Source organism: Danio rerio, chromosome 1, assembly GCF_049306965.1.
Source record: "Danio rerio strain Tuebingen ecotype United States chromosome 1, GRCz12tu, whole genome shotgun sequence".
NCBI lineage: Eukaryota > Metazoa > Chordata > Actinopteri > Cypriniformes > Danionidae > Danio > Danio rerio.
In genome coordinates, this window is record NC_133176.1 from 9,292,828 (window position 1) to 9,307,258 (window position 14,431).

The 14,431-nt window shown below is 37.3% G+C and overlaps 1 protein-coding gene across 10 annotated transcripts in view; it reads right to left on the reverse strand.

The window, feature by feature from the left end:
• radil (Ras association and DIL domains) overlaps positions 1-14,431 on the reverse strand; it is a 48,483-nt gene that overhangs the window by 20,477 nt on the left and 13,575 nt on the right. For 5 of the 10 annotated variants that reach the window (XR_012401969.1, XR_012401965.1, XM_073947116.1 and 2 more), the window contains exons 4-9: positions 14,071-14,190; positions 11,750-12,030; positions 8,327-9,007; positions 6,339-6,376; positions 6,028-6,185; positions 980-1,095 (exon numbers count right to left, since the gene is read on the reverse strand). Coding sequence is in view for 6 of the 10 variants with exons in the window: in XM_073947116.1 (XP_073803217.1) it covers positions 980-1,095; positions 6,028-6,185; positions 6,339-6,376; positions 8,327-9,007; positions 11,750-12,030; positions 14,071-14,190 (1,394 nt within the window). In the remaining 4 variants the exon portion in view is untranslated. 10 annotated transcript variants of the gene reach the window in all.

The window sequence follows — 14,431 nt, forward strand, 5'->3', positions numbered from 1 at the left end:
TTGATTTTTCAGAAATAGATTTAACATGCTGTTTTTATGGAATATCTAAATTATTTGTTACTATCAATGTTTATAACAGTGAAAACAGTGATACTTTGGTGAATAAATAGAATGTTCTTTTGCATAATTATAAAAGTCTTTACTGTAAATAGTTGATTCCTTTGAAGCATCATTTAATAAGAGTATTTAAAAAATCATACTGACCCCAATCTATTGAACATTAATGTAAATCATTCATTCATTCATTTTCCTTTGGCTTAGTCCCTTTTTTATCAGGGGTCGCCACAGCAGAATGAACCGCCAACTTATCCAGCATATGTTTTACGCAGTGGCTGCCCTTTCAGCCTCAACCCAGTACTGGGAAACACCTGTACATTCTCTCATCTACACACATACAATATTCAGTTTATCTATAGCACGTCTTTGGACTGTGGGGGAAACCAGAGCACCCGGAGGAAACCCACGCAAACACGAGGAGAACATGCAAACTCCACACAAAAATGCCAACTGACCCAGCCAGGGCTCGAACCAACAACCTTCTTGCTGTGAGCCGACAGTGCTAACCACTAAGCCACCATGCCACCCACTGAAGTAAATCGAACTAAATAAATTACCCTACATCTACATTATTTAATAAGCATTCATTGATTTAATAATATGGCACTAAAGAGTGTTATTAATCATTTAGAAAATACAGATTTTTGATTAATGCAATTAATTCAGAAAGCTAAATGCCACATCATTAATGAATTGAAACTTAAATTACAGCATTTTGGTAATTTAATATGTATTTCCGCAATGTATAGTACTTATTTATAATTAATTTAGTATAGGACATGAGGTAGAGGAGGAGAGCACCTAAAAAGACACAGAAGCCAACAAGCAGTCACACAGAAATACATTAAATAATTCATTCCAGCAGCCCAGGTAACATCTTACCAGTGTGGCGCCACACATATAAGGTAATCCTACCCTTTACCTTAGTGATGTAGTAGACACACTGCTGAAAGGTGTACATGATCACTTCCTCCAGTATGGTCATCGCCTCTTCATTTGCTGATATTGTTGCTGAGAGGAGAGATTCTTTGGATCCTGCTGCAGTGAGGGATAAATAAAATACAATTAGACCAAACGCAATATTTTATTACCTATAATGCTCTTGTCTGTTTTAATGTTTTCCTTTTGTCAGTATTGCACCCCATGGACCAGTTTACAAAAGACACTTTGTAGCCTAAAACTCCCCGAGCATGCTTACTAATACTCTATGCCAGGGGTGGCCAACCCTGTTCCTGGAGATCTACCTTTCTGCAGATTTCAGTTGCTACCCATATCAAACACACCTGAACCAATTAATTAGGACCTGAACACCACGTGATAATTACAGGCAGGTGTGTTTGATATGGGTTGCAACTGAAATCTGCAGGAAGGTGGTTCTCCAGGAACAGGGTTGGCCACCCCTGCTCTATGCCATCTGTTTATATTGAATTTTATTTTTTATTTGCTTAAATTGTGTAACTAGTGTCTTGACACAGAAATTTCTAAACACAAACCTGTTTTAAATGCTCTAAAGAAAAGATCATATAGTTAATTTGTGCAAGTAGCTAATGATTTGTAGTTACATTTTAAAGTTATGGGCCATCTAGCTGGTGTAAAAATAATGCTTATGTTAGGTCGTCATAAAACTATTGCCAGTTAAAATGCAGGTTTGTTTAAATGCAATATGTAGACTTTCTAGTTATCTTCAAGCTAGGCTCATTGGACATACATCCCTCAGCCTAATCTTTTTGTGAAATGTAAAATGCATTGCTCCAGGTACATTTTGCTGCACATTTCAAATGAAAACTCCACAAGAAGGCGCTGTTTACATTTTTTATGAATGTAAAACATGTTACTTAGAGTACATTTTGTTATACGTTTCATATACACGTCCTTTTTATATATGTATATGCGAAGCCCGAGCTTTTCAGATCACCTTTAGGCTGCATTTAGGCTGCACTTGGAAATATCCCTTCATTTTTCCCTCTGAGAATCCCTGCTGCCATTTTGAAGTGCGTTCAACTTCCTTAAGTGAATGAGGGAAGCCTACATGTACATATCCTTGATCCCTTGATTTTGACAGAGGGAGCGAGTCGGCCTCATTTGTCCACTCCATCACCTATATGTCCCAGAATACAACACGATTGTGACGTCTCGATAATTATTTTTCATATTGAACAATATCAATGTATATTTCGATATAAGTTGTTAATGCTTCTAGATTATAGGAATACCCCAAGAATGACTGAATCCAAAAAAATTAGAGGGTCCGATAAATTTTCGGTGGCCGAAAAGTTTGTACATCTCTAATATCAACACTCTTTTAAATTCCTATTGTTGCACATTTCTGCTGTGTGATTGGCTCTTAGATCAAAATAGAGCAAAAAAAAAGTCCAGAGCTTATTGGTATTGACATAAATTTGATCACGATTTGATATAATATCGTTTATCAGCCCAGCCCTAGTTTAGGGCATTCCATTTAAACCTATTCAAATTCTCCACCAGTAGTGGACAATTGCCTGACAAAATCAAGGATGTACATCCAAGGAAACAAAACGAAGGAAAGTTAGCGAGTGAAGGCTATAAAAAATTGGACTGGAATGCAGTCCTAGACTAGTGAACTACTGACCAATAGTGTTTCCAAATGTAATTGCTAAAGCAACTGTGCTGTGACCATACCAGGTGAGCTACTAATCAAACTGACCACGCCAGAAATGTTTTCATTTGTAGATAGATAGATGAAGTTGTGCAAAGAACTGCATGAAAATAATTCATTATTTGTTGATAATGTCCATGTAAATATCATTAGTGTGAAAAGGAACAAAAGGTTTTGCTGACATACTGCCCCCTAGTGTTCATTTTACCTAGAAACTGCAGTCAACTTACAGTATGTTGAAGTATGTAAATGAAGTTTCAAAAAATATGGGCTGCAGCATGTATTCCACATTTGCTCATTTGGCTTTGGAGAACAATTTAAACTTTAAAAGTACACATTTGAACAACTTACTGTTATTGAATCCATAATTTTTGCAGTACTACACAATCAATCAATCAATCAGCCTACACAAATCCCTTAGTCTTTATGTACTGTAGATCAGGGGTTCCCAATGCCAGTGACTCGCGACCGCCAATATCCTCTGAGGTGGTTATAAATACAGAAACCTTGCATGCAATGACGCAGACATACCAATTAAATTTGTGTCAGTGCTTTAAATGTGCCAGAAAGTATAACCTGATGTTATAAAATCAAAATGCATCTGACGCTATTGCTGCCTTTAATATAATGTAATTACTCCAGGGGTCGCAATCCAATAGAACTAGTAACTATAAGCTACTATAGTAACTATATAGTATATAGTAAGTATAAACGACTATTTTTATTTTCAGTATAGTTATGGATAAAATATGTTAATTCTTATGGTTTAATAAAAATAAACAGATTTTTGGAAATCACCAGGCCCGCGGAAATTTATTGCCCCGCGACCCCTCGGGGGGTCCCGACCCCCACTTTGAGAACCACTGCTGTAGATGACAGCATACTCTGCAATGAATTACGTCTCACTTGTGAAAGGAATAATAATTTAGTAAATGATCCAATTGGATTGATTTCAGGGAAGTGACCTGTATAGATTGGAGGACAGGTTGGTTGGGACACTTTTTGTGCTCTACTGTTGAGGCAATAAATACGTAACTGTGATGGCGAGACTATCAAACACTGATGCTGAATGTCAAAATAACCTTATAAAATGTGTACTCTAGACGCTGAAGTCATTTGGGACGCTTCTCTGTTCACCAAATGACTTAAAAAGACATCTAAACATTTTTGCTGCTAAAAGAAGTCTAAATTTGGGCTATTTAGTCTAATACATATCCAAAAATATTAGACAGATTAGACATAGTCATTCAATCCTGTCTATTTGTTGACTACTCTACTTTTGGACTATATTGTTAGACGTCTATCAGACTTGACAGCCCAAATTTAGACTTCTTTTGGTCAAAACATCTATATCTGTGTGGTTTCTTACCCTATTTTTTATAAGCTCAATAGTCTGCACTTGTCTACCCTAGTCTATCTGGACATCTATTCGACGTCTTTTACACTCACGAAAATACTTCTGCTGTGTAGTGTCTTACCTTTGTTCTCCATGAGCTCAATAATCTGCATGTACGCAGATGATTTGTTGACTAGTCTAGTTTTGTGCTTTTGTTAGAAGTCAATTAGATTTTCACTGACAGCCCGAATTTAGCCTTGTTTTGGTCAAGACATCTATATCTAGACATTTATAAGATGACTTTTAAACATACAAAAATGCTTCTGCTTTGTGGTTTCTTACCCTATTTTTCATAAGCTCAATAGTCTGCACTTGTCTACACTAGTCTATTTTTGGGCTATTGTTAGACGCTATTAGATTTTCACTAACAGCCCAAATTTTGCCTTCTTTTGGTCCAGACGTCTATGCCAGGATATTTATTATCTGTCTTTTAAACACAAAAAACAGCTTTTAGTCTGCATGTACGCAGGTGATTTGTTGACTAGTCTATTTTTGGACTTATTGTTAGACGTCCATAAGATTTTCACTGACAGCCCAAATTTAGGCTTGCTTTGGCCAAGACGTCTATGCAGAACATCTATTCGACATCTTTTAAACACAAAAAATTATTTTGCTGTGTAGTCTCTTACCTTTATCTTTCATGAGCTCAAAAGTCTATTCTATTTTTGGACTTATGTTAGACGTCTATTAGATTTTGACAGCCCAAATGTAGGATTTTATTTGGTTAAAATGTCTATATCTGGAAATCTATAAGACATCTTTTAAGCCCCAAAAAAGCTTGCTGTGCAGTTTCTTACCTTTATTTTTCATGAACTCAATAGTCTGCACAACACTGTAAAACAATCTGTCGTTTTACGTTTTTTTCCGGTAGCTAAGGTGCCAGAAAAAAACGCAAAATAAATTCCGTTAAATTACAAACATTTACCATTAAAGAACGGACTTTAAATTACAAAAATTTCCTTAAATTTAAAGGGCACATAGTTTACTCCTTTTTTATGATTTAATATTAATATTATGGTTCTTCTGAGTGTGTCAGTTTAGGTTCAGTTAAACACACAGTTCAGATGTTTTTATTATAATGTGTTAAAAAGTGTCATGTTGGGTTTGCACAGTTTGCTGTTTTAGGGGCGTGTTGCATCACAGTTTCGGCTTCCCGCCCAACGTAACAAGGGGGCGGAGCCAAGAGCTCCTACGCTCTGTGTTTGCAACAGACATGCTGACAGACAGAGAGAGAGCTAAGCTAAGCTGAGCTAGGATGAGCATTTAGCCGTACATGTACGAGTCGTTTGTGTCTTTGAAACATGAAGTGTCCCGAATCGTCGCGCCACGCATTCCTGAACTCCAAACACAAGATTTTGTGATTTTGTGTTGAGCCCAATGAGCTTTTCATCAAAAAAATAGAGCACGGGTGTTCCTTTAGTGATATCACTTTGACTCACACGCTGAAAATGGCAGACGTGCAACAAGTAACTGAGGATATAATCGTGACGCGAGGCTGTCAATCAATATTGGTGGGCGGGGGGACTGCACTCCTACGTAAAGTTGCGGTCGGTCTGAAAACCGCTGCAAGTGGTCCACCATTTTTTTGTTGTTAAATTGAAAAAAAAGGACTGTGTGTGTTTTTATCACCCCAATATGACACTCTATACACTATACTTGCACACATGTCTGTCCAAACAGCTTGAAAAGTAGATTTTTCACCATAGGTGCCCTTTAATTTTCCAGTAAATTTCTGTAACTTACATCTGTTATTTTACGGTAATTGACTGTAATTTAACAGATTTTTTCACAGTGTAGTCTATTAGAGCTATTGCTAGACTGCTAGAGCTATTGTTAGACTTCACTATATTTCACTGACAGCCCAAATTTAGGCTTGTTTTGGTAAAAAAAAACAAAAAAAAAACGTCTATGCCAGGATGCCAATTATGAAGTTTCTTACCTTTATCGTCCATGAGCTCAATAGTCTGCATGTACGCAGGTGATTTCTGCTGGATAAAATACAGTATTTCGATGGCATTGGACATCCAGAAGAAAATGAACTGGAGATCTGGTACGAGGTCTGAGATGCTGAGCAGAGACAGCGAGGCAGGATCTTGACTGTATAACCACACAAAAACACACTTTGATTGGTTTCATTCATGCCTTCAGAATCGATGAGGGCGTTTTTTTCTTTAACAGCGTATGACCTTAGACTGTCACACATTGAAAGTGCATGCATGTGCGTATTATAAGGCTGAACATGATACTCACTGCTGAGCTTGCTTCTGTGCCAACTCCTTTGTCTTCTCCTGCGAGACACAGACACAGACGGCAATTAATGTCATCAAATTGTGAATAGCTTCATGTGGGAGGTTTAATACCTTGGTTTCATTTCTACATTTTCAACCTTGGCTCTTTTGCTCTTTTCTTGGGCAGCGACTATATAGCGGGGCTGACGCTTGACCTTCTAAAATTGGATTTTAATAATGAATGAGCTCGAAGACAGTCATTAAATGCTTCAGGACGGCCGCTTTGGGACTAGATTATATGGACATTCGCAAATTACGTGATTCAACTAATTGTGTTGTGTTTAAATGGACAACGGCAAATGCATTTGTCAACAAAGACAAAAGGGCATGTGAGGTGACGAACAAGCGCTGACCCTCACTGAAGAAAATCAATGGGTCCTCTCTGCGATTGATTATGTAAATGAGAAATAGACTTATATATACTGCAGATAAACAGAATTAAATAAATCCTGTTTTTTAAATGCAAAACTAATAATTAAGTCATTTTTATTATGGAGGCAAGACTTGCTGTGTTTGCTTTTTCACAATTATTCTCGCCGTTAACTTTAGGTGAGCATTAAATGATGGTAAAGGTGATGTGAATGTTAAAACGGGGATATTTTCATGCATAATAAAATCTAAAAAAGAATATAAATATCCTGTAGTAACAATACAAACAGACTCTTTTTAGTTGTAGATGATCTACCAGTAAATGGTCTAATCGGCGGTGGTGGAAAGAGTACTGAAGAATCCGACTGATGTAAAAGTACCATTACTTGCTTTAAAATGTAGTGCAAGTAGAGTAAACAAATCTGTTGTAAATATTAACAATAATAGACCTTTCAAAAGTACTCAAGAGTAGTGAGTAGTAAGTATTATGCTGTAAAAAGCTGATGCCTTTTACTTGTAATTTGTGCATGTGTGTGTAAACGTAACATTCTGTAGTGCACCTAGTTATTGCCCAGCAGGCACACAATGTCATAAGACGCTAATATTAGGTTAGATTTAGGTTGTGATGTCAGGTGACCAAAATTCAATGTCTAGCTAGCGTCTTAGGACAACCTTATTTTGATGTCCAACAACGTCGTGAAATGACGTTGATATTTGGTTGATTTTAGTTTGTGTTGGAAAGTGACCAAAATCCAATGTCGAGCCAACATCTTAAACCAGCAGCATATTGATGTCAAACACTGACATTCAATCGTCAGGTATGGCAACAAAAATACAACATCTGATAGACGTCATAATGGTAACGTCCACACAACCTCAAGCTGTAACATCATTCGATGTTGATATTTGGTTGATTTTAGGTTGGATGTTTTCTAAACCCCATACACAAGAACAAATAAAAGTAGTGACTCCAGGTTGAAGGGAAGTAGTGGAGTAAAATATGTACAAGTACAAATGTACAACGTCAAGCTGTAACATCATTAGACGTTAGTATTTGGTTGTTTTTAGGTCGTGTTTGAAAGTGACCAAAATCCGCATTGGTCTGACATTGGTGTCTGACGTCAACCCGATTCCCAACCAAAATGCAACATCCCCACAACATTGGGGTAGGGCTGGGAGATAAAATCGGTATCTGTATCATTGCGAATATATATACTATATATATGATAATCAAATCTGAGCTTTCATGTAAAGGAACCAGCCATCATTATTTAAATGCATACTGCAAGCAGCCACATTTGAATAAAACTATAGCCTTTATATCAAAATTTCATACTCAGACTCAACATTGCATGTACACGCGATGTGACTATTGCAAATGATCACACTGCAATATCAATGCTGACACGATATATTGTGCAGCCCTACCTACCAATACCAATAAATGAAATATCTAATATGGTGTAAATATCCCTACTATTATTGGCTAATAATTACTCAAATTAATTGACTTTTTATTTGACTATCCATTGACTATTTGAACTGGGGAAACCTATCTAAATGGTTGACTTGAGTACTAACCCATGCTATGGTCTGAATCCTCTTGGCGATTTTCTGTAAGAGTTTGCCGAAGCTGCCGGGTGGAAATGTATTCGCTGAGTGCTTGATGCATAGACAAAGCAAATATGCTGGTGTCAGCTTGTGGTCGTCCCCGCTGGGCTCGATGAGCGTCAGCACCCGGTTCACCAGTGCGTCCTCGTGAGCCCGCTCAAATTCCAGCGCCAGCTTTCGTTTCTGTGACCCTCGTGCTGGAGCTTTAGAGCTACGTCTAGAGGATGCTGCCGGTTCGTGTAAAACAGCTCCACACATTCGACAAGCATCTCCTTTCTCAGGCAAACCTCCAGACTCACCATCGCAGAGTTTTGCTAGGGTACGAAGTCTGGTGAGAGTTTGGGCAGGGAGAGGTTTAGCACTCAGAGGGTCTTTGTACAGGAAAATGTAATGAGCACCGAAGGACAGCAAATCCCCGTGACGGAGGGGTGTGGGACGCTCGATTCGCATGAAGTTCACCAGCACATTCCCATGAGCGACGGGCTCCAGGAGAAGCCGCTGGTCTGAGGAAGAGCGCCTTTGCGCAGCACGACGAATTCGGCAGTGAAGTGGAAGCACATCCGGAGATGACAGGCAGATATTTGGCCGTGCTGATGCTGTTTCCTGACCAACTGTGTGCTGCTCTCGGTTCAACAGGTAAACCAGGCAATCCTGAAAATGAAAAGTGATCGTTTTTATTCCTAATTAACCTGGGCAAAGCTTGAGAAATGCATACTGTTTAAGAAACATTGCAACATAATATAAATATGCAGCTACATAGAGAGATTCATTCATTCATTTTCTTGTCGGCTTAGTCCCTTTGCTACATAGAGAGATACTTCATAAATGTGGGGGCACAATATAAAAAAATGTTAACTTGTTTTAACTCAGAGTTGGGTAAAACAAGCTTAGGATTAAAACTTGAAGGGCGGCATGGTGGCTCAGTGGTTAGCACTGTCGCCTCACAGCAAGAAAGTCGCTGGTTCGTGTCCCGGATGGGTCAGTTGGCATTTCTGTGTGGAGTTAGCATGTTTTCCCTGTGTTCACGTGGGTTTCCTCCGGGTGCTCTGTTTTCCTCCGCAGTCCAAAGACATGCAGTATAGGTAAATTGGAAGAATTAAATTGGCCGTAGTGTGTGAATGTGTGTATGGCTTCATTCTGCTGTGGCGATCCCTGATATATAAGGGACTAATCCAAAATAAAATGAATTAATTCATTAAAACTTTAATTTAAAATTTTAACCTTTATTATTTTACCTAAATTTCAGCTGAAACTATGTAGCATTTATATAGAGTGCATAAATTAATTAAAGACCACCTATTTTACCCCTTTTACAAGATGTAAGATAACCCTTTGGTGTCTCCAGAATGTGTCTGTAAGGTTTCAGCTCAAAATACCATCAGATTATTTATCATAGCATCCAGAATCTGCCGATTTTGGTGTCTAAGACACAGTGTAGCTGTTTTTGTAGCCTGTGGCGTTAAACAAAAATGAGCTGCTTTTCCCCGCCCACCGCTCTCACGTGCGTGTCTGCTTCTTATCATGTGTTAATTAACCTGCGCAAAGCTTGAGAAATGCACAATGTTTAAGAAACACTCCAACATAATATAAAAATGCAACTACATACAGTAGAGAGATACTTCATACATGTGGGAGCACAAAGTTGGCACTTATTTGTGGAGTTGGCATGCTTTCCCTGTGTTCACGTGGGTTTACTTGGGGTGCTCTGTTTTCCCCCGCAGTCCAAAGACATGTAGTATTGGTGAATTGGTTGAACTAAACTGGCCGTAGTGTGTGAATGTGCATGTCTTCATTCTGCTGTGGCGACCCCTGATATATAAGAGACCAATCCAAAAGAAAATGAATTAATTATTTTAAATTGGAATTTAAAATTTGAACCTTTATTATTTTACCCAAATTTAAAAACTGAAAATACCCTAAGATAAAAAGTGTATATTTGTTAAATTGGAAAATTAAAAGCAAAATAATAATCAACAAAAATAAAACCTCAATTATAACAATATTGTACTTCAGTGCTGTACTAAATCACACAATAACATAAATGTATGTACAGTATGAATGTACAGCTGAAGTCAGAATTATTAGCCCCCCTAAATTATTAGCCTCGTTTATTTTCTTCCTCAATATCTGTTTAGCGGAGAGCAGATTTTTTTTCAACACATTTCTAAACATAAGTTTTAATAACTCATTTCTAATAACTTATTTATGTTATCTTTGCAATGATGACAGTAAATATTTGACTAGGTATTTTTCAAGACACTTCTATACAGCTTAAGGTGACATTTAAAGGCTTAACTAGGGTAATTAGATTAACTAGGCAGGTTAGGGTAATTAGGCAAATTTTTGTATAATGAGGGTTTGTTCTGTAGACTATCGAAAAAAATATATAGCTTAAAAGGACTGATAATTTTGACCCTAAAATGTTTATTACAAAATTAAAAGCTGCTTTATTCTAGCCAAAATAAAACAAATAAGACTTTCTACAGAAGAATAAATATTATCAGACATACTGTGAAAATTTCTTTTTTCTGTTAAACATCGTTTGGGAAAAAATTCAATGGGGGGCCAATAATTTTGACTTTAACTGTGTGTATGTAAATTGTTATAACCAAAAAGACAGCTAAAAACACTACAAGTTACAATATATTATTCCCTTTTGCATTTATATGATACCATACTAATGTTTTTGAAAGAAGTCTTTTTTGTTGTGGATGCTGTTAAGGCTGCAACACCAAAGCTCCAAAATTACAAATTTATTAAATTAAAAAAGCTTACGAAATCGTCGCCGCCTTCGATTAAAATTTAATTTGCACCTTTTGGGTTTTTTGGCTGAGCACCCAGTTAAGAGGGAGGTGCGTGCTTTTGTACAATTTTTTGATACTAATTATAGCCAATTACGCAAACATCTGTCTAATTTATTTATGAGAACTACTGCAAATGCATTAACTTTGATTTGATATGTGACCTAGGATTTTTTTTCTTTGCTCTCTTAATCCTTTTTGAGTAATCTGATTAGATGAAGGGATTGTTTTTATGACATCCATCTTGTGTGATGTCATTTTCTATAAGTAGGTATCATTGCAGCCTAGAGAGCTCCAAGTGGGAGGGACTTACACCACAAGTAGATTGGGTTTACAGTTGTGGTAGGTGTAGACATTACCAAAACGCAACAGGTTACTGTGAGGTTGGGTTCACTGTAAATGTTAGTAAAACACAATAGTTCGGACTCCATGTCATGTAGCAGAAATACAAAACGATCAGTGAATTCTCAAGGAGGCTTTCATCAGCCCATTTGGAACTCAAGTCCCACCCTCTTGGAGCTGACCTGCCCATTTGGAGCTGGCTCTGACTTCTGTTTATACCCTTCTCATTTGCTCTGGGATTTCGGCTGACCTGTTGGTTGTAGCCCTGAAGGAGCAGCAGGTGTGGCGACTGGTAGAGCGAGTGCTTTACTCCTCCTCCATCTCTCTCTTTGCGGATCTCAGAGTCCCGTGCGGAGCGTGTCCTGATGGGTCCAGGGAGGGTGGAGTAGTAGCGTTTGGGTTCTTCACCAGGCAAACCCACCAGGTTAAGGCTGGTTTCACTGAGGCTGCGGCAGAACGAGGAGCCGTGCTGGAGAGTCATCGTTCCTTTGGCTCGGTTTCTCTGCAGCTTCCTCGCTTGCGCATTGATATCTGTGGTAGAAAGTAAAACTCTTAGGTAAATGTCACTCACATTCAGGCAGAAAATAAACTTATTGGATTGAGGTGAACTGAGAAGTATTGCAAAACAAAGAAAATTTATTAAAATTTAAAGTGAATTTGTGCATAGTGATAGTAGACGGTCCTTGTGATCTTAACAAAAATACACATCATTTATAGTGGAAATGGAGGTGAAACTGAAAGCATACCAATATGTGAAAGTTCAGCTATTGTAAAACAGGGAATACATTAGCATAACTTACGGTAAATAGTTTTGACTATCTTTTTTAAATTATTTTGACAATTAAATAAGAAATGTTTTCAGTTGTTGGGATTGAAGACCAGGATTATTCCATCAAATATTGAAAACAATGGTATTTTGTTGTCTAAAATTTAAAAAAAAATGTTTCTGAAAACGTGTCTGAAACCACCTAAAAAATATGAACAAGTTTCCATATTTTGTGACTCACAGGATTCAATGGTTGTGAGTTGCATGAAGGGACCTTTATTTTAGCTCTGTTGATTTGTGAAAATTCAGCTTTGCAGTTTAACAAAGTGACTTGTATTGACATTCCTGTAGTTTGAAACAATAGATTAAATAAGAAATAATATAGAGAGAATTAAATCTGTAAAATAACAGAAAAACATACTGAGTAGGTGAATACCAGGTATTTATACCCTGATTTACAACAGCTATTAAAATTGTCAATAAAAGTCACTTTATCAAACTTTTCAACAGATGTTAAGGAGAAACTCAAGGTCCCATAATGCAATTCAAAAGCGTTAAAAAACATGCATCACAAAATGCAGAAAACTGTTCATTTACAGATATTTTACAGTGTTTTATTTTAAACTAACGTTTCTATTTCAAATTAAAATCATCAGTACAATAGTTTACAAAATTATATAAAAAATTACTATTCACACAAATTGTAAAATTAGAAAAAATAAGAATCATCTCTTATTTTTTGCATGTATAGATCTACACTACCAAACAAAAATCTTGTCACCTCCAAGTTTTAGGACCAACAAATAATAACTTGACTTCTAGTTGATCATTTGGTATCAGAAGTTGCTTATATGAAAGGTAAAGTCCTCTAGATCACGCTTATTTTACCAAAATAAAATATGATCATTCCTTGATTTTTAATTATTTAATAAGGACAGTAAGGTCTGACTTTGCTTAGACAAAAGTCTTGTCACTTAACATAAATAATGTCCAGTATAGAATATAAAGTCATGCTGCAGTGGAAACAGAATGAATATTGTGTCTGACTCCCATGAGCTTGGAGGATTGCATCCATACATATATTAATAAAGTCATCTGGAAAGGCAAAGAAAGCGTTCTTGCAGGACTCCCAGAATTCATCAAGATTTTTTGGATTCATCTTCAATGCCTACTCCAGAAATGCTCAATAATGTTTATTTCCGATGACTGGGCTGGCCAATCCTGGAGCACTTTGACCTTCTTTGCTTTTAGGAACTTCGAAGTGGAGGCTGAAGTATGAGAAGGAGCGCTGTCCTGCTGAAGAATTTGCCCTCTCCTGTAATTTGTAATGTAATAGGCAGCACAATTGTCCTGTCTTCTGCAGTATTTGTGATGATTGGGATGCAGTTCAACAGATGATTCTTTGGAGAAAATCTACCTTCTGCTACTCTTTAAAATGATCAACTAGAAGTCAATTTATAATTTTTTAATCTTACAACTGAGATCAACGACAAGATTTTTGTCAGGTAGTGTACACATACGTCATATACCATCGTATAAACCATAAGCATACAGACCTGAAACCTTTCAAAATGTTATATTAATGTTTGCACAGAATGTACACATCTAAATTGAAAGCAGAAATGAAATTAAAGGCATAAAGGCATGCTAATTTCCAGTCCTATAGGGGCATGCAATGAGGGATAATGATTAGCTTTTAATGCTTAGAATAATATGTCAATACTTGTGCATGGTGCCTTAAAGGAATGGTACTGTATATGGAGGTGGGGCTGGTGGTCGACACCATACCTGAGGACAGTCCCCACCTTTAACAAAAGTTGTACAGGGCTGAATCAAGCGCCAGCCCCGGGGGGAGCTCCGCTGGCATCTACCATGCCCACTTCTACTCAAGGTTGCAGATAGTACAGGTGAGTTTGTGTGGGTCCCTGGGCATGGGTAAACACCACAACAAATTTAAATCACCAACAAAAGCATATAAAACACACACACACACACACACATTTCTATGCATTCACGGCTGTACAAGAAAATATTGCCATAGCGCAGAATCCACATTTTTTGTTTGTGATGCATAGCAGTATACATTTCTGGCCAAAAGTTTGAAATGATACAATTGTTTTGGAAATTAAAAAAACTTCACTGGATTCACATTTGCTTGACAAAAAT